Here is a 27659-nt window from a genome sequence, read left to right on the forward strand (position 1 = left end):
AGTTGTATTGATTTATTGAGTTCTTCCAGTGGTTCCTTGCCAGTGATATTAAAAGCAATAGAGGAATTTGGAAAATATTCAGGATTAAAATTAACTGGATCTCATCCAGTATATTTTTATGAGTGGATGAAGGGCTATCTTTCCCATAGCTCAGCTAATACCAGATTGTCATATTGCCCAAAATTACAAACGTTTTGGAAGATTTTCCCTAAGAATAAGGAGAAAAAAACCATCACTGCTTGAGATCTAGTTTTCCTTTGCTTAATTGGTTGGGTGTTGAAGTAAAGTATCAATTTCTCATTGGCTCTGTGTGCTTCAGAATGCTTCCCCTGTCACTCCTAGAATCTTGGCGAGTGGGTGGTGTTTGTGTTTGTAGAGGAAGTTCATTGTCCTGTGAGTGTGTTGGTCCACGTGCTCGTCCTCAGGCCTGTGCTGCCTGAAAGCAGCGGTTTGGTTCCACGGGAACGTTTCTCTGGACACTTAGGATGGTGCCGAGAGGGTTAGAAAGTGGTTGCTGGCCTTACCTGTTGGCGAGCGGTGTGAGTGCAGCACGGAAGGTGACGCTGTTCTGTCCTCCCTGCACCCTGTGTGTTCTGGCCCCGTCATCGCTGCTCCCCACATATTGCCCTTTCCTGTTACAAATGAAATACTTCGGTGGTGACAAATCTTGTGAGACATTGCGGGACCGTGTGGGCTGATGAAAGCTCAAGAACACAGGTGCTGACTCTAACGTTGATTCAGATTAGAGTCACGTTGTGCGTTTTGGTCAGGAATCTCGAAGTGAGATTCACATTTCCATCCTATCAGGCTGCATATGATCTCCATGTGCCCATTACTGCTGATACTCACTTCCGTTATTTGATGAAGGTGGCGCCTGCCGTGTTTCGCTACCGTAAAGCTATTCCTGTTCTCTCTGTAAGTAGTATTTTGTGGAGGGGCGCTTTACAACCGTGTATATGTCCTGTTCGTCTCAGATTTTTAATTTGTTCATTTATTTATTTGTTAGTGTAGACTCATGGTTTCTGATTTATTCAATGAGTTATAATTCGTTATTATTGTTACTTATTTTGATATTCATATTGTCTCAGTTTGGCTACTGATAGCTGCTTCAAGCCATCTCTGTCCTTTTGACATGTCTTTAATCGTTCTGTGAGCAGCGCCTTGCTTTCTCCTGTAGCAAGATGTTCTTGGCTCATCTCGTGCTTTGACTGCCTCAGTCCTGGAATAAGTCATTTCTCCAAGGAGTCCTGGTTTCTTTTAGTGAAGAATGGTGTGCGGAAACCTGCCTTTGGACACTAGAAGTGCCTATTGCTTTTGGGGTATCACTGTTTTCACACCCTCCTATTGGACCAAGCTAAGGTTGTATGTACATTCCACATTTCTGTTTATATATCTTTATTATACATTGATAGGAGTTCACCTGGCTACCTTAAATCCAGGCTCACACCACAAGATTCATCCTAGTTTTCTTCCTTTCTGCATTTGTTATTCTCCTTTCACCAGTGAGAAACCCGGTTCCCCTGCCCTCCACATATTGCCTGTGTTGTCCGTGTTGTCCGCTGTGTGGCACCAGCCAGCCTCGTTTTACTGCCCCTTCCCATACATGGCTCCTGACCTGTTTGGACGCTCACCTCTCATGCCAGGTGACCTTCTTACCTTGTCAGGACTCTGACTCTGAGCCAGGGCCCCCTCATTGACTGATCCCTCTTTAGAGTAAAAATGGGAGTTTGCACTTGGCCTGGAAGAACCCTAAATGTCTGATAGAGAGCCATATATTTGGTCATCTCTGAGTACAGTGACAAGGGCAAGTAAAGTAAATGGAGTCATTTAGAGATTGGCTTTGGTGGAGAGTGAGGCTTCTACGTCAGGTGGCTCCTGCACCTGCCCTATGTGAGTTTTGTTTCCTCCATCGGGCTGTCAGTGGGGATCAGGAGGGGCAGCCTAGGGGTTACCTCACTCATGGCTGTGTGCATGCCCATGTGAAGAGCTGTGTGACGCTGCCCTGCCGGCAAGCTGTGCATCCTGGCCTGGGGCCTTCCAGGTGAACCTGATGCTGGGAGTGGTCTGTGCTAATCATGGGAGTCTGGATGTTTAGTGTGCCTGAAAAGAAAGATGTCCTAGTGGGCAGCACATCATGGCGCCAGCTGGATACCTGATTGAGTTCATGTGTTTCTTTTTGCTTTCAGTTTTTTTTTTTTTTTTTTTTTTGGGACGGGGTCTTGCTCTGTCACCCAGGCTAGAGAAGTGGCATGATCTCGGCTTACTGCAACCTCTGCCCCCCAGGTTCCAGCGATTCTCCTGCCTCAGCCTCCTGAGTAGCTGAGATTTCAGGTGCCTGCCACCACGCTCAGCTAATTTTTGTATTTTTAGTAGAGACGGGGTTTTGCCATGTTGGTCAGGCTGGTCTCGAACTCCAGATCTCCAGTGATGTGCCTGCTTCAGCCTCCCAAAGTGCTGGGATTACAGACATGAGCCACCACATCCTGCTGCTTTCAGTTTTTAAGGATTACTTTTTACTTAATTTTGTTTTACAACATAAAAAATTTATGTGGTTCCAAAGTCAAATTGTAAAACAAGGTATAATTTTTTTTTTTTTTTTTTTGAGACAGTCTCGCTCTGTTTCCCAGGCTGTAGTGCAGTGGCACAATCTTGGCTCCCTGCAGCCTCTGCCTCCTGGGTTCAGGTGATTCTCATGCCTTAGCCTCCCAAGTAGCTGGGACTACAGGTGTATGCATGACGCTCAGCTCTTTTTCTTTTTTCTTTTTTGTATTTTTAGTAGAGACTGGGTTTTGCCATGTTGACCAAGCTGGTCTCGAACTCCTGGCCTCAAGTGATCTGCCTGCCTTGGCCTCCCAAAGCATTGGGATTACAGGCATGAGCTACCACGCTTGGCCATGGCATAAATTTTTGGAAATCTAGCTTGTGTCCTTGTCTCCTTGATCCTGTTCTCTCCCTCCCTAGTAGATAGCCGTTTAAAAAGTTCCATGGTTTACTATAAGCACACTGCAACTTCTTCCCCCATAGAAACAGTAGTGGACTGTACACTTTCACTGTGCTGCTTCCTTTCCCTCTTCCTGTACTCGGAGGCCGTTCCGGAGCAGTGTACAGCGACCCTCCTCCTTTTCAGAGCTGCACAGGGCTGCATAGTGCAGATGAGCTGCAGGTTCATTCAGCCAGTCCCGTTAGTGGACACATGGATGGTGTACTGTCTCCAGCTGTTATGGATAGTGCTTTAATGAATTGCCTTGTGCATATATCTTTTCATAGTTTTGTAGATGTATTTTGGAAATAGATTCCGAGAAGTGTGATTGATGGGTCGAAGGGTAAATGCATATGTAATTTTACTAGCGATTGACAGATTTCCCCCTCCACGGGAGGAAAGTTCACTTTCCATTGCTCAAACAATGAATGAGATTTCCTGTTTCCTAAAAGCCTGGTCAATAAATTTTTGGATTTTTCCCAATCTGATAGGTGAGAAGTGATATCTCAGAATAGTTTTAGTTTGCATTTCTGTTCCGAGTGAGGCTGAGTGTCTTTTCATGTGGCTAAGAGCCATTTGTAGCTGTCTATCTCTCTAATTTTTTTTATTTTTATTTTTATTTATTTATTTTTGAGACGAAGTCTTGCTCTGTTGCCCAGGCTGGAGTGCAATGGCACCATCTCAACTCACTGCAATCTCTGCCTCCTGAGTTGAAGCAATTCCCCTCCCTCAGCCTCCTGAGTGGCTGGGATTACAGGCACACCCACGCCCGGCTAATTTTTGTATTTTTAGTAGAGATGGGGTTTCATCATGTTGGCCAGGCTGGTCTTGAACTCTTGACCTCAGATGATCCGCCCACCTTGGCCTCCCAAAGTGCTGGGATTACAGGTGTGAGCCACCGCGCCCGACCCCATCTCTCTTAATTTTTCTGTAGGGCTATTGATCTTTTTCTTTTGGAAGCTCTTTATATGTTAAGGGTATTAACCCCTTTGTAACATTTTTCCCCAGTTTTTCATTGCTTGGTTTACTTTTGCTTATGTTGTTTTGTCATTCTTATGCTATGCAAGAATTTTTGTTTTAAAAATTTTCATGTTAAAAGCATTTTCTTTGTGGATTTTGTGTCAGAATTAGGCAAATTTTACTTGGAGTTTTTTTCCTAGTTTTTGCATGGTTTCATATTTTACATTTTAAGTTATGGTCAGTTTGGAATTTATTCCGGTATATGCTATGGTGAATGGATATACTTTTACCTTTTTCCATATGGATGTCCAGTTACCCCAAAAAACAGTCAGACGTCTACACTCTCCCTTATTTGAGATTCTTTATCATATATGAAATTTCTAGGCCGAGCGCAGTGGCTCAAGCCTGTAATCCCAGCACTTTGGAGGCCGAGACCCGGCGGATCCTTGAGGAATCCAGGAAGTCGAGACCATCTGGCTAACCCGGTGAAACCCCGTCTCTACTAAAAAATACACAACACTAGCCGGGCGACGTGGCGGGCGCCTGTAGTCCCAGTTACTTGGGAGGCTGAGGCAGGAGAATGGCGTAAACCCGGGAGGCGGAGCTTGCAGTGAGCTGAGATCCGGCCACTGCACTCCAGCCTGGGCAACAGAGCGAGACTCCGTCTCAAAAAAAAAAAAAAAAGAAATTTCTATATGCAATTTGGCCCATTTTGAGATTTTCTTAAAGTTCCATCATTCTGCCATTTTGTTCACATACCTATCAGGGGAGCCCGCCCCCGATGGTTAACGTAGGTTCTTTTCTATTCCCTAAGCATCTCGACTGGTTTGAGAAGTAAAGGGAAAGAGAAAGAGAGAGAAATTTTAAAGCTGGGTGTCTGGGGGAGACATCACATGTCAGTAGGTTCCGTGATGCTCCCTGAGCTGTAAAACCAGCAAGTTTTTATTAGCGATTTTCAAAAGGGGAGGGAGTGCATGAATGGGGTGTGGGTCACAGAGATCACATACTTCACAAGGTAATAAAATATCACAAAGCAAATGGAGGCAGGATGAGATCACAAGACCACAGGATGGGGCGAAATTAAAATTGCTAATGAAGTTTCGGCAAGCATTGTCATTGATAACATCTTATCATGAGACAGGGTTTGAGAGCAGACAACCTGTCTGACCAAAATTTATTAGGCGGGAATTTCCCCCTCCTAATAAGCCTGGGAGCACTACAGGAGACCGGGGCTTATTTCATCCCTTCGGCTTCGACTGTAAAACATGGATGCCTCTAAGGGGGCTGTTCATAGACCTACCCTCAGGGCACATTCTCTTTCTCAGGGATGTTTCTTGCTGAGAAAAAGAATTCAGTGATATTTCTCCTATTTGCTTCTGAAAGAAGAGAAATATGGCTCTGTTCCCTCCGGCTCATAGGCAGTCAGGGTCCAAGGCCATCTCCCTCATTCCCTGAACATTGCTGTTATCCTGTTCCTTTTTTCAAGGTGCCCAGATTTCATATTGTTCAAGCACACATGTTCTATAAACAATTTGTACCGTTAACGCAATCATCACATGGTCCTGAGGCAGCATACATCCTCCTGGGAAGATGACGGGATTAAGAGATTAAAGGAAAGACAGGCATGGGAAATCACAAGGGTATTGATTGGGGAAGTGCTAAGTGTCCATGAAATCTTCACAGTTTATGTTCAGAGATTGCAGTAAAGACAGGCGTAAGAAATTATAACATATTAAATTGGGGAACTAATAAATGTCCATGAAATCCTCACAATTTATGTTCTTCTGCTGCGGCTTCAGCCAGTCTCTCCGTTCAGGGTCCCTGACTTCCCGCAACACTTACCAATACCACAGTTTTATTTTTAGCCTTTATAATAAACTTCACTTATGGTGTGGCTACCTCTCACCCCTGCCCCCCTTACTGCTTGACTTTTTCATCTTCTTTGATCTTACAGATGAACTTTATAAATCAACTAATGTAGCTTCAGGGATGCTACTTTTATTTATTTATGTTTGTAATCAACTTACTTAGTTCTAGTAATGACATTTTCATTTATAAAATAAATTTAGGGAGGATTCTTAATGTCGAGTCTCAATCAGTACTGTGCTATGACTTTCCATTCTCTTAGGTCTACTTTTGTTGACTTTAAGTAGTAGTTTATCATTTTCCTTATGCAAATTTTGGACATTTATTGTTAAGTTTATGCTTAGATATGTCATTGTAAAATTTATTTTGCTATCATAAATGGAATTTTCCCTTCCGCTTTTTATATGAACGCTATTGGTTTGACAACCTGCTACTTCAATCATTTCTCTCATTGCTTGTTAATTGTTTTTCCATATTATTTAGGGCTTTTCAGACACATTGTATCCTCTGAAAATAGGAAATTTTTACCTCTTATTTTCCAGTTTTATGCGTTTAATTTCGTTCTCTTGCCTGATTTCACGGGGTACTTTTAACACCAGTGGTCGATAGGAGGCTAGAAAGCAGGAGGCTGTCTTGCTCCAGCTTTAGCCAGAGTGCTTCAAGCCTTTCCCTGTTAAATGAGATGCTGACTTCTGGCCTGAGGGAGTATGTTTTACCATGTTAAAGAAAAGCCATCACTTTCTGTTTTATTGAGCATTTTTAAACATGCATAGCTCTTGAGTTTTGTCATATGCCCACCTTTTTTTTTTTCCCTGCATCTGCAGAGATAATCAGAGGATTTTCCCCTCAGCCTCATTTTACAATGGATTATATTAATACAGTTTCTAATATTGGAGCTACCTGTGCATTCTTGGGATAACTCCCATGAGGTCATGGTATGTTGCTTTCTTAATATACTTAAGGATTCTCTTCGGCTAAAATTTTATTGAAGATTTAAAAGTTGATACTCATAAATGAAATTAGCTGGGAGTTTTTCTTATGCTTTGGCCGTTGTCCGGTTTTGGGGTTATTGTGCCAATTTTATCACATGAATTTGTAAGTTTCTCTTCTTTGTCTTTGCTCTGAAATAGTTTAAATAGCCTTGGGATTATTGGACCTTTAAAGGTTTGAAGGACTTCCCTTAGGAATTTTTGTATGTGCGGGGATTCCAAGTTCTTTCCTGCTACCTTATCTTGCAGGACGTAATGAAGCTATCTGATCTGTGGAGTCTCCTGTAGCAGCTGGTGTCACTGAATCAAGGCCTTCTGCTAAGGGTGGCTGTGGGATCTGTGGGATCTATGGGCTGTGGTCAGTCCCCTGCACAGTCTGACTTTCCCTTTCTTCCCTCCAGGTATGGGGCTGATGTTGACGTCAACCACCACCTGACTCCTGACATCCAGCCCCGATTCTCCCGGCGGCTCACTTCCTTGGTGGTCTGCCCCTTGTACATCAGCGCAGCCTACCACAACCTCCAGTGCTTCCGGCTGCTCCTCCTGGCAGGAGCGAACCCCGACTTCAACTGCAATGGTCCTGTCAACACACAGGGATTCTACAGGGGCTCCCCTGGGTGCGTCATGGATGCTGTTCTGCGTCATGGCTGTGAGGCAGCCTTCGTGAGCCTGCTGGTGGAGTTTGGAGCCAACCTGAATCTAGTGAAGTGGGAATCGTTGGGCCCAGAGTCGAGAGGAAGAAGAAAGGTGGACCCTGAGGCCTTGCAGGTCTTTAAAGAGGCCAGAAGTAAGTGGCTTGAGTTCAGCTCTGACTTGTGGGCTGGGTTGATTGAATGAATCAAGATGTAGCAATAAACAAAAAACAAAAACCTCCAGCTAAGCACTTGGCCAGAATCTTCAGTTAGCACTCGCAGTTTTCCAGATGGTTGTTCAGATTGATCTTCTCTTTTTAAATTCCTGAATACCAAGAACTGGTATCAGGGAATCTCTAAAAGTACATGTGTATTGTCAGAACTCCTTGAATTATGCTGCTCTCTCTCTCTCTCTCTTTTTTTTTTTTTTTTTTTTGAGACAGGGTCTTGCTCTGTCACCCAGGCTGGAGTACAGTGGCGCAATCACAACCATGTAACCATGACCTCCTGGGCTCTCGCGATCCTCCCACCTCAGCCTCCCAAGTAGCTGGGACTGTAGGTGCACACCATGCCCAGCTAATTTTTGTATTTTTCGTAGAGATGATGTTTTGCTGTGTTGCCCAGGCTTGTGTTGAACTCCTGGACTCAAGTAATCTGCCTGCCTCAGCCTCCCAAAGTGCTGGGATTACAGGCATGAGCCACTGCCCTAGTCTAAAGTTATATTCTCTTTATCCTTTTGCTCTAATTTGTGGCCCCAGATTCTTATAGACAGTGACTTCTTTTATGCTGGTTTTTAAGTGAGCCCTTAAAACAAATTGCAAGCGAGGCTTTCTAGGGTTCCTCACTCTCCTTTCAATTCCACTGAAGTTTCGCTATTTAGGACTGTGTGATAAGCCTAAGTTTTGTTACAATGAAGTTCCTAGTCTGCTTATTTATGAACAAAGATTTTGTTCGCGATTAATGCATTAATCACACGAGAGATTGGAATCGATCCGTAGCTAGGTCTTGTTGTCTGAGGCTCTCTGTGGGATTCAGACATTGACCTCATGTGTCGTCTTTGACTTCCTGCCCGCGTGTCAGCCCTTCCCACCGCTCCCAGTCTGGGTCTTGAGACATCCAAGTTGATAACCTCTTCCTTCTCCGTGCCTCTCAAAGGACTTGAAATTCATTGTGTTTTTGTTACTGGATTTCCCTAAACCAGTTGATTAAAGCATGCTCCTGTGTAGCCTTCCCGCAAATAGTTAATGAGTGGTCAGCTGGGAACTATACTGATAGAAAAAGCAGCTTGCATTTATGACCATTCCACTCCTCAGCTTCCTCGCTAATTGAGACAGAACTTGGCTGCGCTCTTTTCATTGGGGGCAAAGTTGTCAGCCTGTGCCCCTCAAGCACTGCTTGGCCTGTGTTCCCCAGGCTCTGGTGGTGCTTCAGGGATTGACTAAGGGAAGAGGCTGATAGAGGCTGGGCATCAGCGGCCTGCACCTGCTGGGGCCTTCAGTGGTCCACTCTGATTTCTTTCTCTAGTGCATTAAACATGGTCAAGTTGTGACCCAGGGAGCAGATGCCCTGGGTTAACGAGGCTGGAAAGGTTTGGCTCCTTCCACCGACAGAAGGAGCAGATAATGAGACCTTCCGCCCTTGGGCCTGCTCTCCTCATCCATCAGGAAAAGCCATCGCTTTGTGTTTCGCTGAGCATTTTGAAGTTGGTTGTGAGCATTTGTGCACTTCTGGCTGCCAGTCCTGGCTGCCTTTGCTCTCTAGAGCTGGGATAGAATGAACCTTCCTCTATCCCTCTCTTTCTTCCCACGGCCTCCAGGTGTTCCCAGAACCTTGCTGTGTCTGTGCCGTGTGGCTGTGAGAAGAGCTCTTGGCAAATACCGGCTTCATCTGATTCCTTCGCTGCCTCTGCCAGACCCCATAAAGAAGTTTCTACTTCATGAGTAGACTTCGAGTGCTGCGGTTGATTCCAGCAAGGGAGAAGGTGATCTGCAGAGAAGGTGGACAGCAAACCCTGAGTGCTGTGCTGCTGGTGGTATCCTGATGGCTGTTGCTACTGAAGATGTCGTCGTGGACTGTCATTGCTCCTCAGGTGCCTGGGCCGCCGAACAGTCCTTGGGTCATTGTCAGCTGAGAGGCTCATACAAAAGTTATTATTGTTTTTCCCAAATTCTCTTTTCTGGATTTTCAGTTGCATATTAATGTAACGGGCCATGGAATGTGTACATGTAGGGACTGAGGTTGGAGGCCTATGAATTTCCCTGTAGGGAGGACTCCTAGCACTTCCGGAACTGTGCTTCTCTTTATTTTTCTACTTCTCAATTTGATTGTTCGATTAAAGCCTTCTAGTATCTCAATGAAAAGGGAGTTTTGTAAGCAAAGTAGAGGACAGAAATGTAGACATGAGCTTGCTGGTTTTTCCGCGCTCCTGGGGTAACACATGCTTGTCATACATGCCCCTTCCTTGCCACTTCAGTATTCTGTCTTTGTGGTGGAGGTCTCCTAGCGATTGTCTCCATTCAAGGGTGGTTTCCTGGCTGCACAGCACCTGTTCCAACACCTTCTGTGCCTCTCATCAGGTGTCATGATTTTTCTGCCACTTCACCTTAGGGAGCGTCCAGTGATTGATTTTAGGAGGCCCACACCAAACTCCCCAGGAAATGACTGCCTTCCTTGGGACCAAGGACCGTTCCAACAGCATTCACTGCCAGTTCTAACAGGCGAGGAAGTGCCCGAGGCGCTGTCTTCTATCCCCCACACATACCAGAAAGTGAAAAATGCAGCAAGTCCTCTGGGTGGTTCTGAGCCTCCAGGTGCATGCTGTCCAGTGGACAAAACATCTGGCGGTTGGTTGATTGCTCTTTTGTCTTGGTAGCTGCTTCTAGAATCTCTGCAAGGGGATGGCAGTGAGGCCAGAAGTCTTTCCCCGGAGAGACATGGCCTGGGTGATCACTGCTGATACCTTTGGCTGCGTGGGTGGGGCTTCCCCTCACCCAGGGCTGCACAGCCAGCTTGAGGGTCACTGGCAGGTGGGCTGGTGGCTGCAGCCTCAGAGCCCTCCCAGGTTGCTGCTGTTTCCAGTGAATCACATTTCATCATTTGAAGCCCGTGAGGACCATTGTGTGGATCCATGGTGATTCTCGACTTCAGATAGATTTAGGAAGGAGCAGATTTCAAATCTGTGTTTAGATTTTCTGTAATAAGAGAATTCCAATTTGTAAAAATTGAACGACGATATCATTTTATTTACTTAGTAGCATCGCTGCGTCTCTTCGCCGGCAGGCAGTGTCTGGCCATTACTGCGTTCTACAGCCTGAGGATAGAATTCTAGACCCCAGCCCCCTGTGTCACAAATGGGCACTGTGGGTCGCCCCCGCTGACCCGTGCGTGTGCAGATGCAGTTCCGAAGGGAAGAACAGTCCTCAGGGGATTCAGAGGGGTAAATGGAGGTGTTTCCTCAGCTGAGGTGACACTGTTAGAAGCTGCGATGGTTGTGTAAATGTGGGCTGTGTGCTGTTCCCGAGGGGAGCTTGGGATTGGGTCCTGCTGAAGCCAGGAGGGTCTTCCCCAGATAGGAGAGGATCCGCAGGTGAGTGGCGGGGGAGGGCCAGGACAGCCGCGGCCAGGTGCTGTGGGGGCTTCAGCCTGGGGGAGGGAGTGGGCATGTTCTCTGTGGCACCCAAAGTGGGACTGGGACAGAAATTGGGCTGTGGCTGGGGCAGGCGCTATAGGGAGTTAAGGATGATGATATGGAAGTTGGAGCCACCACAGTGGGCTGGGCCTTGTCACTGGAGGGCGTAGGCAGTGGCTCATCACCCTGGTAGGCTGATAGGGGCTTTCAGGGAGGCTTGTTAGCTCCCTACACTCTGGCTCTTTACTGGCTTAGTATTTAGCTCCTCTCACCTCGAGTCTCTTCTTCCTGCCACCCTTTGGGCTCAGTGTAGGAGAGGAGGGTGACTTTTCTCGAGGTGAGCCGTGTTATAGACACATGACATGCTCTGTCTGCTCTACTGAGTGCTTCCTGCAGGGGCCTGTTAAGGATGAGGCCTCCCCAGCCCTGCCCGGTGCAGGAGGTGGCTCAGTTCTTGGAACTTTTGGGAAGCGGCACCTGGGAATGCTGCCTTGTGGGAGTCCCATGCATGAGTGTGCTGGTCTGACCTTCAGGCTGCACAGAGGCAAGGACCCAGGTGTGGTAGCGTGGGCGTCACGCTCCTTTGCACAGCCAGTGTCTGTTTTGGAGGGACGAGGTCACTGCCCCTGGTCTCTAGGAGGAATGGACTGAATCCTTGCAGAGGAACCTCACTCAGACCTGGCCAGGGAATGATGTGTCTGGGGAGAGAATGAGCTGGAGGAGGGGGCCTCTCGCAGCCCTTCCCTGGCCTGTGGCCTGGCCTGGCTGGCCTGCAGGTGTCTAGGGTCTCAGCTTTTCATTTGCAGAGGACATGTTCAACTTCCTCTTTGTTCAAGCCGGCCTTTGCCAAGTTTTTCAGAATCCAAACAATTTGGAGGTTCAGTGTCTTGTTTCAAAGCTGCCAAATATGAATCTGAAAACAGAGTGGGTAGCTAAGGTCATTCCTCCTGGTTTTAGTGACACTCCCTTCACTAAAGCTCCCTTTTTCTTCTGTTGGCAAGGACAAGATACAGAATAGGAAAGAGTAGCACTTTCCACCTCAGCACGTTAGGAAATCACCTTCCTAGGCCCTGGGGCACCCAAGTCCCGTCTCAGTGAGGCTGCTGCCTGGCTGGCCCGGAGTGCTCCCCAGGAGAGGGGCTCGGTGGCCAGGGGAAAGGAGCCTGAAGGTTGCCCCTGGTTGCATCCCAGGAGCATCTGACTGTCACCACTGCCAGGGCAGCTGCTGGCCGTGGAACAGAGTCCTGGGACCTAGGCCTTGGCTGCTGTCAACAGATGGGCTGGGCTGGGCCATGGTGGAGTGGGGACAACGCTGACACCTCTGAGGATTCAGCTTTGGAGTCCCGGGTGAGAGTTTTAGAGAAACCCATCAATATCACCCACATTCTGTGACTCTTTGTATCACTCACGTTATTTATATATATATATATTTATTTATTTGTATTCTGCCTTGTTCCAGAAAAGTGTTTAAGGCAACAATGCTTGTTTTTTTGTGTTTTCTTTTGGCATTTGAAAACTTAGTTAAAATGTACTTGTTAAACAGGTAATTTTAAAGAGAAGGAACAATTGTTTTAAGTAAGTTTTCTTTTTCCTTTTTCCATGAATTGATTTTTCAAATGAAAAGCTCTTGAGAGAAAGAGAGGAAGATACAGCAGACATAGAACTGAGCTGAGGGAGAGTCTGTCTGAGAGATGCGTGGCCTGTGCTTCGCTGCCATCCATGTGGCCTTGGCCAAGTCCCTGTTAACAGAGGCGGCTCCGCTTTAGACAGGGACAAGGCTTCCTGCTGTGCCTTTCCGGCAGGGTTTTATGGGGTCACATGGGAAGCAGTGTGTGACGCAAGCAGTCCCCATGTGCGTGTAAACTGCTGTCCTGGTGATTTATCCCTCTTCTTAGTGGAAACACATTTGAGGTGATGACAGGGCTGGATGAGCCTGTGACCTGGGAGATCCAGGCTGGGCTGTGGGCCCCAATGGGCCAGAGTCCTTGTGGCCCATAGCATAGCACAGGGGACAGAGCGCTCTGTGCAGGTAAGGTGTATAAGAACAACATGGTAAATAATTGATGAAGTCACATTTGTTCAACTTAAAGGATTGTTTTTTGTTTTGAGGTTATTTTCTTCCTTATTTGGATGATAAAATGTCCTTTTATGTAATGAAGGTAAAAGTAGAGGGCAATATTTTTGCTTTTTGAAATGCTCTTGGTTGCAAAACAAAATGTTGGTTGCTGTTTGTCAGCCCCAGAATTTCTTCTTCAGTTCGCCTGTCTCTGAAATCCCGAAGTCAGGGAACCGCAGTCTAGCTGTGGTGCATGTTTACGTATTGGTGAGAAATTCCTCTTGGGTCCTTGAACAGCCTGTACACTGGCGGACAGCACTGCAGCATTTCCACTGCTGCCGACCAACAACGAGTTTGGAGGTCGCCGTGTGCAGTTTTAGGAAGTGCAAACACCCATGGTGATGGGCCTCTAGCCACCCCTGGATCCATGGGACACGCTCACAGGAAGCTGGTGTGCCTTCTCGGTGAGGACTGCCCCTTGACCTGGACTCTGGGAGCCTGTGGCGATGACACTAGTGTGGGTCTTCTGGCTCTGGGGCTACAGCTTCTGCCTCCTCACTGGCCGTCTGTACTCAGCAAGCAGGCCTGGCCTCCAGGGGCCTGGATCCCTGCCAGCTGGGATTGGACTCCTGGAAGTATCTGTTTGGGCCATATGACCTCCTTTCTCACTTACGCCTCACTTCCCTCCTCCCGCTCCAAACCCGAGTCTCTCAGTGTGGAATGAAATAGTTTAGATGCGTACATGATGCACGGTGGTGGGATTCACATCCCAGGAGAATCCCACGGAGAGGAATGTGCAGATTTTGAAGTACACAGTGATGTGTGGAATAAATACTATAAATTCTCAGCAGACAGTGGGATGGAGAAGTGAATGGGGGCAGGAGGGGGACTTCTGTTGCCTTGACATGTCATTGCTCAGTGCCTGGAATGCAGGCGGGTCTCTCTTTTTTATGTTGCTTTGATTTCAAGATCTCTTAGATATACTAGGTAGTGTATGAATGTGCATAAATCCAGTTTGAGAATGGTGTTTATGAAGAAGCTGTTTCGTGCATACAGTTGCTGCTGTAATTTAGCCGGCAGTGCCCTGCCCTGCCCTGCGGTGTCTGCACAGCTCCCACTGCTTCTCTTTGCTGTTGGGCATGTGAGGCATGACTTGGAGGGGCCTGGTGCCTGGGGACCTGCTGAAGAGAATGCTCACCACCAGCCCTCTGTCTCCCTTTCTGCTTTGGTAATCAACATGTGTTTGCCTGCAGTGGCCGGGATCATGACTGTTTCTGCCCTTGTGCCTAGTTAAGAGCCTTCAAAAGCATAATGGACATTTTTGATATGCCATTGTAACTTTAATAAATGCTTTATTTCCCTCTAATTGCCCTCAAATGCCTTAATTTTGTGGACTGTTTATTTCAACAGGTGGAAGTGTTGGTCGTGTGAAATCTTGGTGTGCACATTTCAAGAAGAAGGGAGTTCTTTTTTCTTTCTTCTTTCTATGGAACGTTTCAAGTGATTGGATAGAAAGAAGGACTCTGAAGCAGGAATTTTCACCTGCTCTGAGGGAGCTTGGGGCTCCAGGGACGTACCCCAAATGTTGCCCAGTTTGAAACTCCCTGACAGCCTGTTTTATTTAGTGGCTCGTGGTTTCCAGTTTGAAGAGAGTTGTGCCCCTAAAAATGTTTGAAACCCGTGGCTTTCAAGTAAGGTGCCATTGTCCCCACAGTGTTCCGTGGGGTGGGGGGTGATGGAGACTGTGGGCAAGCCTGTTGCTTTTGGCCCCCTGTTGTTACATGGGACCTGTTTTGACAGTGGGAGGGTGAGATGTGAAGATTCGGGATGAACCTGGAATGAACGAACTAAATAAAGACATGCATCCATCTGTCAGCGGTTCCTTGTGTGTTCTGCCTCTTCATTCCTTGTCCCGGAACCTCTGCCATCTCTCCTACTCTCCTGCAAAGAAGGCTTTTTATCACGAACAGTCTCAGTCTCTCTTTGCCTTGAAACTAGCTGGATTTATGTGGCAGAGATTGCTAGTTTCCATTCACCATCCACTCTCTCCATCTGTGATAATACAACTCACAGTTTTTAGCTGGACACTCGGATTCCCAGAATAAAGGCTTCATTTCCCAGCCTCCTGTACAGCTAGATGTAACTGTTTACCATTGCTCCTTCCTGAAATCCCATTGATATGACAGGGAATTTTTTTTAGAGCATAAATCCACTAGGATGATTAAAAATAGCAACGAAATTGGGAAGCTCTCCAGAAAATAGGTGAATGGTAGTTGCCTTAGAAACACCTGAGAAATCTACATTGTAAGAAATAAATGAGAACATCTGAATGTCCGAGTTGTCTTGCAGAGCTCCCAGAGGCTCTGGAATTGGCACTTCTAGGTACCTCTGGAAGTAGTTGTGAGATAAGGTGAAACTAGAAGCTGAGGCCTGTTTAAGAAGCCATTAGACTCCCCATTCCACACAGTTGGGCAACTGTGCCTACTTCAAACCAGTGAAAGACCGGAGGAGGTATGCCGCTTTCAGCCTTCAGTATCTCAAATCCATAGCTCAGTCGTATCCTCTAGCAAGAAATAAAGCAGAAAGATACTTCTTTGAGGAATCTCAGTAGCCTAAAAGGAAAGACCTAAAGTTACCCATACATAATGTGGCCGAGAACATGCCCTCACACGTCTTTCAATGCATCCCAGCGAATAAAAGAATTCTGAGAATGAAGGCTGTAAGTTTGCAGATTACAAGGGCTCAGCAAACCTAGTGCCAACACAATGGAAGGGGAAAGCACCTTGCCTTCTTCCATTCCGTATCAGTGTGCACATCCAGGCACGTGAGTGTGAGATTTCAGAACACCGGGGAACTGCTGGAGGGAATGAACAGTACACATGTAGAGTATTAGGAATCAATAGCTTTGCAGTCCTCGGATGCCACATAGGAAACCGGGAATGTGGGCCTTCTTGAATTCTGAAGGAAGATTATTTCCAAATAGATTAAAAGTCATGCCAAAAGACTTGTAGGCTCTTGAAAAATGTATATTCCACACACCCTTTTATTTATTTTTATTTTTTTTTTGAGACAGGGTCTCTCTGTCACCTAGGCTAGAGTGCAGTGGCACAAACACTGCTCACTGCAGCCTTGACCTCCCAGGCTCAAGTGATTCTCCTGCCTGAGCCTCCCAAGTAGCTGGGACCACAGGCATGTGCCACCATGCCTGGCTGATTTTTTTGTCGAGACAGGGTTTTGCCATGTTGGCCAGGCTGGTGTTGAACTCCTGAACTCAAGCCATCTGCCCGCCTTGGCCTCCAAAATTGCTGGGATTGCAGGTGTGAGCCACCACGCCCGGCCTTTACACAGCTTTTTAAATAAAAGGACTAGAGAATGTACTCCAAAAGGAGAAAGCATGGCATAAAGGCAATGGGAGATCCAACGCAAAGAGCAAGGTGACTCCCCAGGAGCACAGCAAAAGGAGATTCCAGGATGGCAGCCGTGCACTCAGCATAGAAGTCAGCCAGGTTGGGTTTGGTGTCGGCTCCAGAGAAGATGACTTAACTGTTAGAATACCTGTTGCCTCTGAACATATTGAGGGTTTACATAGGAGCTGAGATTGAATTATTGACAAGTACCTAGGAAACCAAGGGACATAACTCCAAGGAAAACAAATTGGGTAGGAAAGAAAAAGTTACCACAGTAATACTACTATATAATTTAGTTATGAATAGTATTTATATAGTCCTAAAATATAAGCACTAAACAGTAACCGTATTATGATAGTACCCTATTAGGAGAATGGAGGGCAGGAGAAGGGCTGATGGGAAGTGTGTGCGAGCAAAAGCTGAATAATCGTCATTTCCATGGGGAGAAGTGAAGAGAAAATGCTCAGTCTTGAAAAGCATTTTGCCCCTGATTGAGTGCCGGAGAGCACAGCCCGGGCAGAAAGCATACCCCTGAGAGGCCTGTGGGAGAGGCTTTGGCTTCAGTTTAAACCAGCCCAGAAGCAGCACAGCGGAGAGAAACACTGCAGTAGGGCCGAGGGCAGGGCCTCGTGGAAAGCTGTGGAGTCGACACATCCTGGAAGCCCTTAGTGTGAGGCAAGGATGGGACCCAGCACTGGCCTCTTCAGCAGCAGCAGAGGCCATCACGGTGAGGGGAGCCACGCGGGAGCACCGAAGCTGGGGGAACCTTTCACCTGGAAAGTATGGCATGTGAGGGGGCCGTGAGCTGCAAATGCACAGTTCAGCACCAGAGAACCCGAGGACGGGGAACCCAGTGCTGGAGAAAGGTCTCATGAGTGCAGTGAGTATGGGAAGTTTCTTAGCTGCAACTCCAGCTGCATTGAACACGGGAGTCCACTGTGGTGCTGAGCCTTGTGAGTGCAGCTGACGTGGGAAAGCATTCAGCAAAGGACTCACCTTTCTTTGTTGCCAGAAGGTTCACAACAGAAAGGCCTCATTAATGCAGTAAAGGTTGGAAAACCTGTAGCCATATCGCTAAGTTCATTCAGCATCAGAGAGTTCACACTATAGAAAGTCCTTACAAATGCACAGAAAGTGTTCCACCAAAGGTCTACTCTGATTTAGCCCTGGAGGATTTTCAACTTTAAAATGGCGGTATAGAATCAAGCTGGCTTCACACCCCCAACAGAAAACCAAAATAAATATACAGTGTGAGATTTTCACCAGCAACAACCCAGGACTCAAGTAAGAGAATGAGACAGATTCTGGGGCCACAGAGAAGTGAAAAAACTCCAGGCAGATGGTAGGAGAACCAGACTTCTGCATCCATGATGCCCCTTCCCCGGATTCTGCCTAGCAACAGTTGAGTGGAGAATCTTTCCCTGACTGTATTAGTACACTGCTATGAAGAACTGCTTGAGACTGGGTAATTTATAAAGAAAAGAGCTTTAATTGACTCACAGTTCTGCATGGTTGGGGAGGCCTCAGGAAACTTACAATCATGATGGAAGGGGAAGCAGGTGCCTTCTTCACAAGGTGGCAGGAGAGAGAGTGTGTGTGTGAAGGAGGAACTGTCACACACTTACAAAACCATCAGATCTCGTGAGAACTCACTAGCGCGAGGACAGCATGGGGAAACCACCCCCATGATCCAATCACCTCCCACCTAGTCCCTCCCTTGACTCCCGGGGATTATGGGAATTATAGTTCAAGACGAGATTTGGCTGGGGACACAGAGCCAAACCATATCACCGACTCACCGGTTTTTACACTGGGAAAAGAGAGACTGAGGTGGTCAGTCAGCTTTCCCACCATGCTAGAATCCCTGGCGGGAGACCTGTCCTTGCATTAACCCACAGGCAGCAGCATGACTGCCTGAAGAGAGAAATCTCTGAGGACAGGTAGTGACAAATGGAGGAGGGGGAACTACCATCCCCAGCCCGGGAGAGACTGCTCTGTAACAGCCATAGGAGATGCCAAATCAGAGCAGCTGTTCAGCAGCAGCACGCTGGAGGAGGTATGTTTTCCAGGTCCCTTGGGCACAAACCCCTCACCAGCCTTCTCACACTGCTGGGATAATCCCTTTGGGACCTTCCCAGTTCAGGACAGGCAAAGCTTCCATCATGTACTGGAGTTGAGGTGAGCTTGGGCTTAATGTGCCATGTGGAGCTGAAAAGGAGGCAGTGATCTAGTAGTAAAGACTTGCTAAGCAAAAATATCCAATAAAAACCAAAACAGGCCAGACAGAGAAAACGGGAATAAATAATCCTTCAATGCAAAGACAGATGTATACCCACAAGAAACAACAGCAAACAGGGAACTGTGACCTCTTCAAAAAGGACAAAGCAAAAATCTAGTGATCCTAACGAGAAGACAGTTTGTGAGTGCTCTGACCAAGAATTCAAAATAGCAGTTTTATGGAGACTCAGGGATCACCAAGAACACAGAAAATCACTTCTGAAATTTATCAGAGAAATTTAACAAAAGATGGAAATAATCAAACAAATCTTGGAACTGAGAAATACATTTGCTGAACTGAAGAACTCATTAGAGGCTCTCAACAGCAGAATGGAACAAGCAGAGGAAAGAATCAGTAAGCTTGAAGACTGTCTCTTTGAAAATACACAGAGGAGAAAAAAGAATGAGAAGGAATGGACATCGCCTACAAGAGATAGAAAATTACCTCAAAAGACCAAATCTGAGAATCACGGGTGTTCAGGAGGGAGCTGAGCAAGGGCAAGGGGTAGAAAGTAGATTCAAAGAAATAATAACAGAGAACTTCCCAAAGCTTGAGAAGGAATTAAATATCCAGGCATGAGAAGGTCTAGAACACCAAACAGATTCCACCCAAATAAGACTACCCCAAGGCATACACTTACTCAAACTCTCAAAGGTCAAGGACAAAAAGAGGATCCTAAAAGCAGCAAATAACATAAATAACATAAATTAATGGAGTTCTGTTTCATCTCACAGCAGAATTCTCAACGGAGAACCATACCCTAACCCTAACCACCTTTAACTTTTGGCAGGAGGGAATGGAATGGAATTTTCAAAATGCTTGGTGATTTAGCCCTGGAATGTGCATCACCCAGCATGTTGCTCAGAGTTCAATGAACAGAAGGAACCTCCTGCCAAATCCCAGGCTTGCGCTGCATAAAAGCCACTCAGTACAGCCTGTTTGGAAGAGCTTTAAGTTGCAGGTCCGGCCTCTTACCCTCGGCAAACTCCCACCCAAGGAAGACCTCATGAATGCAGATATAGGGGAAGGCCTTCTGCCACAGAGACCTCCTCATTCAGCACCGGAATGTGCACCAGAGATCCAGTCCTTACAAGTGCAGCCAGTGTGAGGAAACCTTCAGCTGAGGGCTCCACCTCACTCTGCACTAGAAAGTTCTGGCTGGAGGAGGACCTTAGCTGTGCAGGGAATGTGCACTGTCCTTGTTTGACTTAACAGCGCGTGCCAGAGAGGAGATCTGAGAGCAGCCTTTGTGGGGATGGCCTTAGTCAGAAGTTGAACTTCTGTTCAGACGTCCACGTTGGGTGCTGCTCATGCATGGTGCTGGGTCCGTGGGAAGCTTGCAGGAGCTACGTGGCATATTCCAGCCTGCCCAGAGCCCTTGCCAGAGTCATGTCACTGTCAGTGCCTGTGGCAGAAGCCACCTCCTCTACCAGCTGCCAGGGACTCCTGAGCCACCCCACGATGTTCTTTCCAGTCCCTTGAGGGAAACCCACATAGCCTAAGCCGTCATTCCCTTCTCCCTGATTGGATGGATAGGGCATGGACATGACCTAGCTTCGATTAGGGGAACTTAGCCAGGGTCTTTTTGTGGCTCACAGGGACAGTTTACCTTTTTTCATGGATGTTGCTGGCCTCATGTGACTCTGGGTGGATTTGTCTGGCTTCCAACTCAAACTTCCAAGGGAAATGCCTGCCTCATTAGGCCACCTTTAACTTGGGGGTTTTTGTTTATTATGTGGAGTGGCTGAGAACAGAAATGGGGTCGGCCATCATTGGAGGTAGGGATGGGGTGTGGAGGCAATAGGATACAGGGAAGAGCTCTCAGTCCATTTGGCTGAAGTTTTGCTGTGCAAGACCTTGGAATGACTGAAGGGCTCTGTGTGCAGCTCAGTGCTGTGACCTGGTTGGATGTCAGGATTGTTTCTGGGCCCACGCCACCCTGAGGAGAGAGTGGTTGGTAGGACAGTCCCAGCACGTCTTGGGGCATCCTGAGCTTGGTCCCTTGTATCCAGGGATGTCTCACACGTTCCAGTTCCGTGTGGGGAAGCTTTTCCCTGGGACTGCCAGGAGCCACGTGCCCTGAAGCACGGAAGCTGGTGGGCGGTGCCATTAATGGTAAGACCTGCTGGGGCCATGTAAGAGTTACAGTGCAGAAATACTAGGCCTGAATCGTTGGGGAGTTGGGGAGACTGCAGCAAACCTAGGGGGGTGCCCCTTCTAACCAGGCATTCACGCATGTTCAGTAGCTGCTCTGTAGGATGACAGTGCACAGAAATGCTCAGGACCTCTAGACCTGTGTCCCTCAGCCACTCTCAAGGGCAGAGTGAATAATCGAAAGCAGCCTAGTCCAGGGTGGAGAAGTTCACTGGGTTGCCCTGGGCCAGGGCTTCATGTTTCGTAGGGTAAAGCTGTGGGCAGGAAGTTACTTGCTGGGATGCCAAAGACATTTGCAGGATAGCTGCTTGCAGGGGATGCTTTTGGACTTGCTGGGAAGCTGGAGAAGGCTGGGCTCCTGGGGACATGCTGGGCGGCTGCCTGTGGGGCAGCCAAACTTTTTGGGAAGCCAGCTGGGACAGCCGCAGAACTCAGCCAGGATGCTCCCTGTTGGGTGCTGCTGAAACCTGCTGGAGGTAAGCCCCACTGGCGTCCCGCATACCTGCGAGTGCGAAGGGAGTTGGAAGGAAGGAAAGCACAGTGGAACTAGGAAGAGAAACCCCTTCCTCTTACCAGTGTCCCTCCAGAGCCGCCCACCGACAGGCTCATCAGCCCTGTGCCAGCTGGCAAGGAAGGTGTGCTCCCGGGTCCCAGCAGAGCACTGGGGAACGGATCTGCAGGCTGGAGGGGGAGGCGTGTCATGTGCTTGAAGCAGTGTTACAGGCTTCTTCCTCAGGGGACCCAGCCTTCCTTTCAAGAATCTTGGCCTGTGAATAGAGCTAGGTCTGGGAACTGGGACAGAGGCTGTTGCTATCCACAGTTGTGACTCCAGTCAGGTTTTTGGCTCCCAGACCTAAAGTTTTGTTCTTTTTTTCCATCAGTCCTCTTGTATTCCTAGGGACACCATGTTCAGTTAGCCACTGGCAAAGAGCCCTGCGGACCAAGGTGTTTTGATCCCCGGCGTGTGTCTGCTCCCTCCCTTGGCAGACGTAGCCCCCTGGTCTTTGCTGGTCAAGTACTGGCATTTGGTCTCTGCTCCTCTGGAACCCTATCATTCCCATTGAAATCAGAGAGCCCAGCTCAGTGGCAGCGTCCCCACCGTCGCACCTGCCTGCCAAGGAGAGCAGTTGCAAAGCTTCTCAGGGATGCAGGTGCTCCCAGGCATTTCTCAGTGCCCAAGTGAAAGCAGGAGTGCTTTGGGGCCTTCTTGCAGCGTGTAGTTGAGAGATAGGTGTGCGGGTCACACGTGTTAAACCCAGTCCAACATTCCCATCTCCCTACGCCTCTGGAATCCCTCCTCCACACTAGGAAAACTCCAGCGTCTCAACCTTGTTAAGTGTAGATCATTTCTGAGTTCAAGTTTCAGTCACACAATCAAATAAGCAGTAAGAGCCATGTGGATTGTTCCTGGGGTGTGCCTCATTGATGGATCCAGTACCTGGAGTGGCGTGAACCTTCTGTTTCAAGGCGAGAGACTACAGTTGGTGGTGATGTCAGGTAACGGGATTTTTTTTTTTTTTTGAGACAGGTCTCACTCTGTCACCCAGGTTGGAGTGCAGTGGCGCAATCTCAGTTCACTGCAGCGTCTGCCTCCCGGATTCAAGTGATACTCAGCCTCCTGAGTAACTGGGATTACAGATGTGAGCCACTAGGCCCGGCCAATTTTTGTGTTTTTAGTAGAGATGGGGTTTCACCATGTTGACCAGGCTGGTGTCAAACTCCTGGCCTCAAGTAATCCACCTGCCTCAGCCTCCCAAAGTCCTGGGATTACAGGTGTGAGCCACCATGCCTGGCTAGTACCAGGATTTCGTACAAGGGTTCTTTCCAACTCACTGCCTTTTGTTGGAGAAATTGATGTTATTGGCATATTTTCAAAATCATGTCCAAATGCGGCTGCAGAACATGAAGAAAATATTTTCTAGAGTGAAATGCTACAGAGAGTGAACAAGGAATCCATCTGCTGCCATTCTCCTGATCCGCTCTGTCCCGGTCAGGCTGCGAGGGGGCCGGTGTGGTGTCTGATGGCGCTGTAAGTCTTCCTCAGGGATAGCTCCAAAGGTTTAGCATTCACGTTTGATCCAAATGTTCAGAACGTCTCACAGATGGGTGTCATTTCTGAAAACCTGTAATGGTAGGCTAAAATTTTCTGATTTAGTTTAAACAAAGGAATAAAAAAGGATAAGGAAAGAAACTGCCTGGCAGTGAGACTTGTGCTTTAGCTGGACTTAGCCATCATTGAACCAGACACAGATGCTTTGGTGAAGGGTGCAGAAAGGTCATCCCTTCATCCCTCTCAGACATGAAAGTGAGGTGGTTGACAATAATGAAAAAATGCTTTATTTATAAAAATGAGTGATCATTAAAAATGTCTATTTAAAATGAGAAGTCTGTGTTTGTGGATGCTGAAAGCTGAGGAATATTGCCCTTGGTCAGTGGTTCTTAATTCTGGCTGCACAGTGACTGAGGTGTGTTAAAAAACTCCTGATGTCCGGGCATTGTCTGGATCAACTGTGTGTTAGGTTCCTATTGTTACTAACAGATGACACAAGCTTTGTGGCTTAAAACAACACAGGTTTGTTATTTTATAGTTCTGTAGGTCAGAAGCCCCACATGAGCCTCACTGGGCCAAAATCGAGATGTGGGCAGAGCTGTGTGTTTTCTGGAAACGCCAGGGGAGACTCCATTTCTTTGCCTTCTCCAGCTTCTGGAGTTTGCCCACATTTTTTGCCTTGTAGCCCCCTCCTCCATCTTCACAGCCAGCAACAAAGTCCTGGCTGGGGGTCCTCCCCACAGCACATCACTCTGACCTCCACTCTGCCGCCCTCCTATACTTTTCAGGACCCTGTGATGACACTAGGCCAACCAGATCATCCAGGATGATCTCCCTCTCTTAAGGGCAGCTGAATAGCCACACTAATTCCATTGGCAACCCTAGTTAGCACAACATAATCACAGCTTCTGTGAATTAGGATGTGGACATCCCCCGGAGCCTCTTATCTGCTGACCACAGCCGTAAAATCAGAATTTCTGGGAGTTGAACTTGAGCCTCAATAGTTTTAGAAACCTTCCTAGTGGATTCTAATATGAGGCCATTTAACTAGGACTGGTTATGGGGAACAACTGGAGGGCTTCAAGAAAGGGAGTAATGCGGCCCAATCTGTATTTCAGAAATACTGCTCCAGTTACACTGTCAGGGGTGGGCTGGTGGGGGAGGGAGGACTGTGATGGGACTTGAGTCAGTGGACAAGTGACAGCTGTTGGGGATCAAGGCAGTCTTGGTTTTGCCAGCCATTCCTCAAAAGGATCAGTGTCCACTAAGTGAGTACTGCACTGGGGTAAAGGACATACACAAATATTTTGAGGAGTCTTGGACAAGATGGAGCCACAGTATGAGACACACAGTACAGCACCTCCCACCGCCAGGGTTTTTTTTTTTTTTTTTTGAGTCAGGGTCTTACTCTACCACCCAGGCTAGAATGCAGTGGCACGATCATAGCTCACTGCAGCCTTGAACTTCTGGGCTCAAGTGATCCTCCTGCTTCAGCTTCCCAGAAAGCTAGGACTATAGTTGCTCACCACCACATCTGGCTAATTTTTAAATTTTTTGTTTTTAGCAGAGACAGGATCTTACTATGTTGCTCAGGTTCATCTCAAACTCCTGGCCTCAAGTGATCTTCCTGCCGTGGCCTCCCAAAGCGCCGGGATTACAGGTGTGAGCCACCATGCCTGGATCTCCTCCAGAGTTCTTGAGCAAGGCCATGCCATCAGTGGCAGAGAATTACGTGCCTTTGTGGAGATCTAATCACACACCATAAAGTTCACCATTTTAAAGTGTGCTATTTAAAAGTGTAACAATTTTTAGCATATTCACAAAGCTGTGCGTTGATCACCACTGTCTTAATTCCAGAACATTTCCATCACCTCTGACAAAAAACTTCATACCTATTTGCGCTCACTCCCCAGTTCTGTCCCTGCCAGGCCCGGGGAACAACTAATTTGCTTTCAGTGTTTATGGATTTACCTATCCCATTTATACTCATGTAAATGGAATCATATAATATGTGGCCTTTTGTGAGTGGCTTCTTTCACTTAACATGATGTTTTTAAGGTCCGCCTATGTTGTAGCATGTGCCAGAATTTCCTTCTTTTTCATGGCCAAATAATATTCTACTGTGTGCATGCACTATATTTTGTTTATCCATTTATCCATCCATGGACATTTGGGTTGTTTCTATTTTTTGGTTATTGTGAATAAGGCTGCTATGATGAGTACAGTTTTCTGTAGATACATGTTTTCAGTTTTCTTCAGTATGTACCTGGGAATGGAATTGCTGAGTTTAACTCAATGTTTAATTTTTTTTTTTTTTTGAGACAGAGTCTTGCTCGTCACCCAGGCTGGAGTGCAGTGGCGTGATCTCGGCTCACTGCAAGCTCCACCTCCTGGGTTCACACCATTCTCCTGCCTCAGCCTCCCGAGTAGCTGGGACTACAGGCGCCCGCCACCACGCCCGGCTAATTTTCTGTACTTTTTTTTTTATAGAGACGGGGTTTCACCGTGTTAGCCAGGATGGTCTCGATCTCCTGACCTTGTGATCTGCCCGCCTCGGCCTCCCAGAGTGCTGGGATTACAGGCGTGAGCCACTGCGTCCGGCTTCAATGTTTAATTTTTGAGGAACTGCTGAGCTGGTTTTCTTAGTGGCTGAACTGTTTTGTATTCCCACTGTCAATGCACAAGGGTTTTGATTGCCCTACATTCTTGCTAACACTTGTTATTGTCTGTCTTTTCTATTTTAGTCACCCTAGTGGGGATGAATTGGTATCTCACTGTGGTTTTCATTTGCATTTCCCTAGTGAGTGATACTACCACACATCTTTTCATGTGCTCTTTGGCTGTTTACATATGTTTTTTGAGAAATGTATGTTTAGATCCTTTGCCCATTTTAAAATCGAGTTGTCTTTTTATTCTTGACTTAGAAGAGGTCTTTATATATTTTGGATACGATTCTCTTATCAGATACTTGATTTGCAAATATTTTCTCCCATTCTGTAGGTTTTCTTTTTAACTTTCTTCATGATGTTCTTTGAAGCACAAAAGCATTTAATTTTGAAGAAGTCCAATTTGTCTATTTTTCTCTTTTACTTGTGCTTTTGGTGTCAGATCTGAGAATCCATTGCTTGATCCAAGATCATGAAGGTTTACTCCCATGCTTTCTTCCAAGCCTTTTAGTATCTTCGTTGTTACATTTTATGTCTTTGATCCACTCTGCGTTAATGTGTATATATGGTATAAGGCAGAGGGCCTAACTTCATTCTTTTGTATGCAGATATCCAGTTGTCCCAGCAACTATTTTTGTTGAATAGTCTATTCTTTCCCCCACTGAGTTGTCTTGGCACCCTTTTCAAAAATCAGTTGACCATGGCTGGGTGTGGTGGCTCAAGCCTGTAATCCCAGCACTTTGGGAGGCCGAGCCAGGTGGATCACCTGAGGTCAGGAGTTTGAGACCAGCCTGGCCAACATGGTGAAACCCCGTCTCTACTGAAAATACAAAAATTAGCCGAGGGTGGTGATGGGTGCCTGTAATCCCAGCTACTTGGGAGACTGAGGCAGGAGAATTGCTTGAACCTGGGAGGTGGAGGTTGTAGTGAGCCAAGAGTGCACTACTGCACTCCAACCTGGGCGACAGAGGGACACTCCGTTTAAAAGCAAAACAAAACAAAACAAAAAACATCAATTGACCATTAATGTAAGAGTTTATTTTGGACTCTCAATTCTATTGATATATTTCTAACCTTATGGCAATACAACACTGTCTTGATTACTGTTGTTTTGTAATAAGTTTTGAAACCATGAAGTATGAGTACTACAAGTTTATTGTTTTTCAAGATCATTTTGGCTATTTTGGGTTTCTTACATTACCATATGAATTATAGAATCAGCTTGTCAGTTTCTTGGGTTTTTATAGTAATTGTGTTGAATCCATTGATTGTTAGGGGGAATATTTCCATCTTAACAATATTAAGTCTAATAATTCATTATCCCAAGATGTCTTCCAGTTTATTTTGGTCTTCTTTAATTTCTTTCAGTAATGTTTTGTAGTTTTGGGGATGCATGTCTTGCTCTTTTTTGTTAAATTTATTTCTAAGTATTTTATTCCTTTTAATGCTATTGTAAATGGGGTTGTTTTCTTAATTTCATTTCAATATGGGGAGCATAACAGTGCCCGCCTGGTAGGGTTGTTAGGACAGCTGGATGGGCCAGCAGGCAGGCGCCTTACGATGCCTGTGTCTTAAGAGACGCTCAGTGAGCACTGGTCGTCGTGGCTCTTCCTCCTCCTCTCTCCCCGCTCCCCGCCACACCGAGGACCCTGAATGAGGGTGGTGCTATGGCATCCTAGTTAGAGCTTGAGGCTTTGGAGCCAGTGGGGCTAAGATTATGGCACTAATATGCCCTAGTGGAGGGGCTTTAGGAGCGTCATGAGGCTGAGTGTAGCTGACTGAGCTTGTTTCCTCATCTGCAAAATGGGGCTGCCAATGCAATGTCCTTTGTGGGATGTTGTGAGGGATGAATGACACAATGCAGCTCAGATGCGGAGCATCATGTCTGGCCCACGCTTCACTGCATCCAGGATACCAGTGTTGATAAATGACATCACTGACTATGCCAATCACAGCTGACACCGCCATTGCTGGTGTGACGCGCCCTGGCATC

General features: G+C 46.9%; 1 protein-coding gene across 6 annotated transcripts in view; it reads left to right on the plus strand.

Annotated features, from left to right (window-relative positions):
• ASB1 (ankyrin repeat and SOCS box containing 1) overlaps window positions 1–27659 on the plus strand; it is a 104549-nt gene that overhangs the window by 13231 nt on the left and 63659 nt on the right. For 3 of the 6 annotated variants that reach the window (XM_021924219.2, XM_021924215.2, XM_021924218.2), the window contains exons 4-5: window positions 7197–7582; window positions 9244–9516. In XM_021924219.2, the coding sequence (XP_021779911.1) occupies window positions 7197–7582; window positions 9244–9371 (514 nt within the window). In that variant the 3' untranslated portion in view covers window positions 9372–9516. Of the gene's footprint in view, window positions 1–7196; window positions 7583–9243; window positions 11014–14521; window positions 14993–27659 lie in introns of those variants that run through there. The other 3 variants (XM_021924214.2, XM_003908157.3, XM_021924216.2) reach the window with 2 other exon arrangements.

The sequence above is a fragment of the Papio anubis genome, chromosome 10 (genome assembly GCF_008728515.1).
Source record: "Papio anubis isolate 15944 chromosome 10, Panubis1.0, whole genome shotgun sequence".
Taxonomy (NCBI): domain Eukaryota; kingdom Metazoa; phylum Chordata; class Mammalia; order Primates; family Cercopithecidae; genus Papio; species Papio anubis.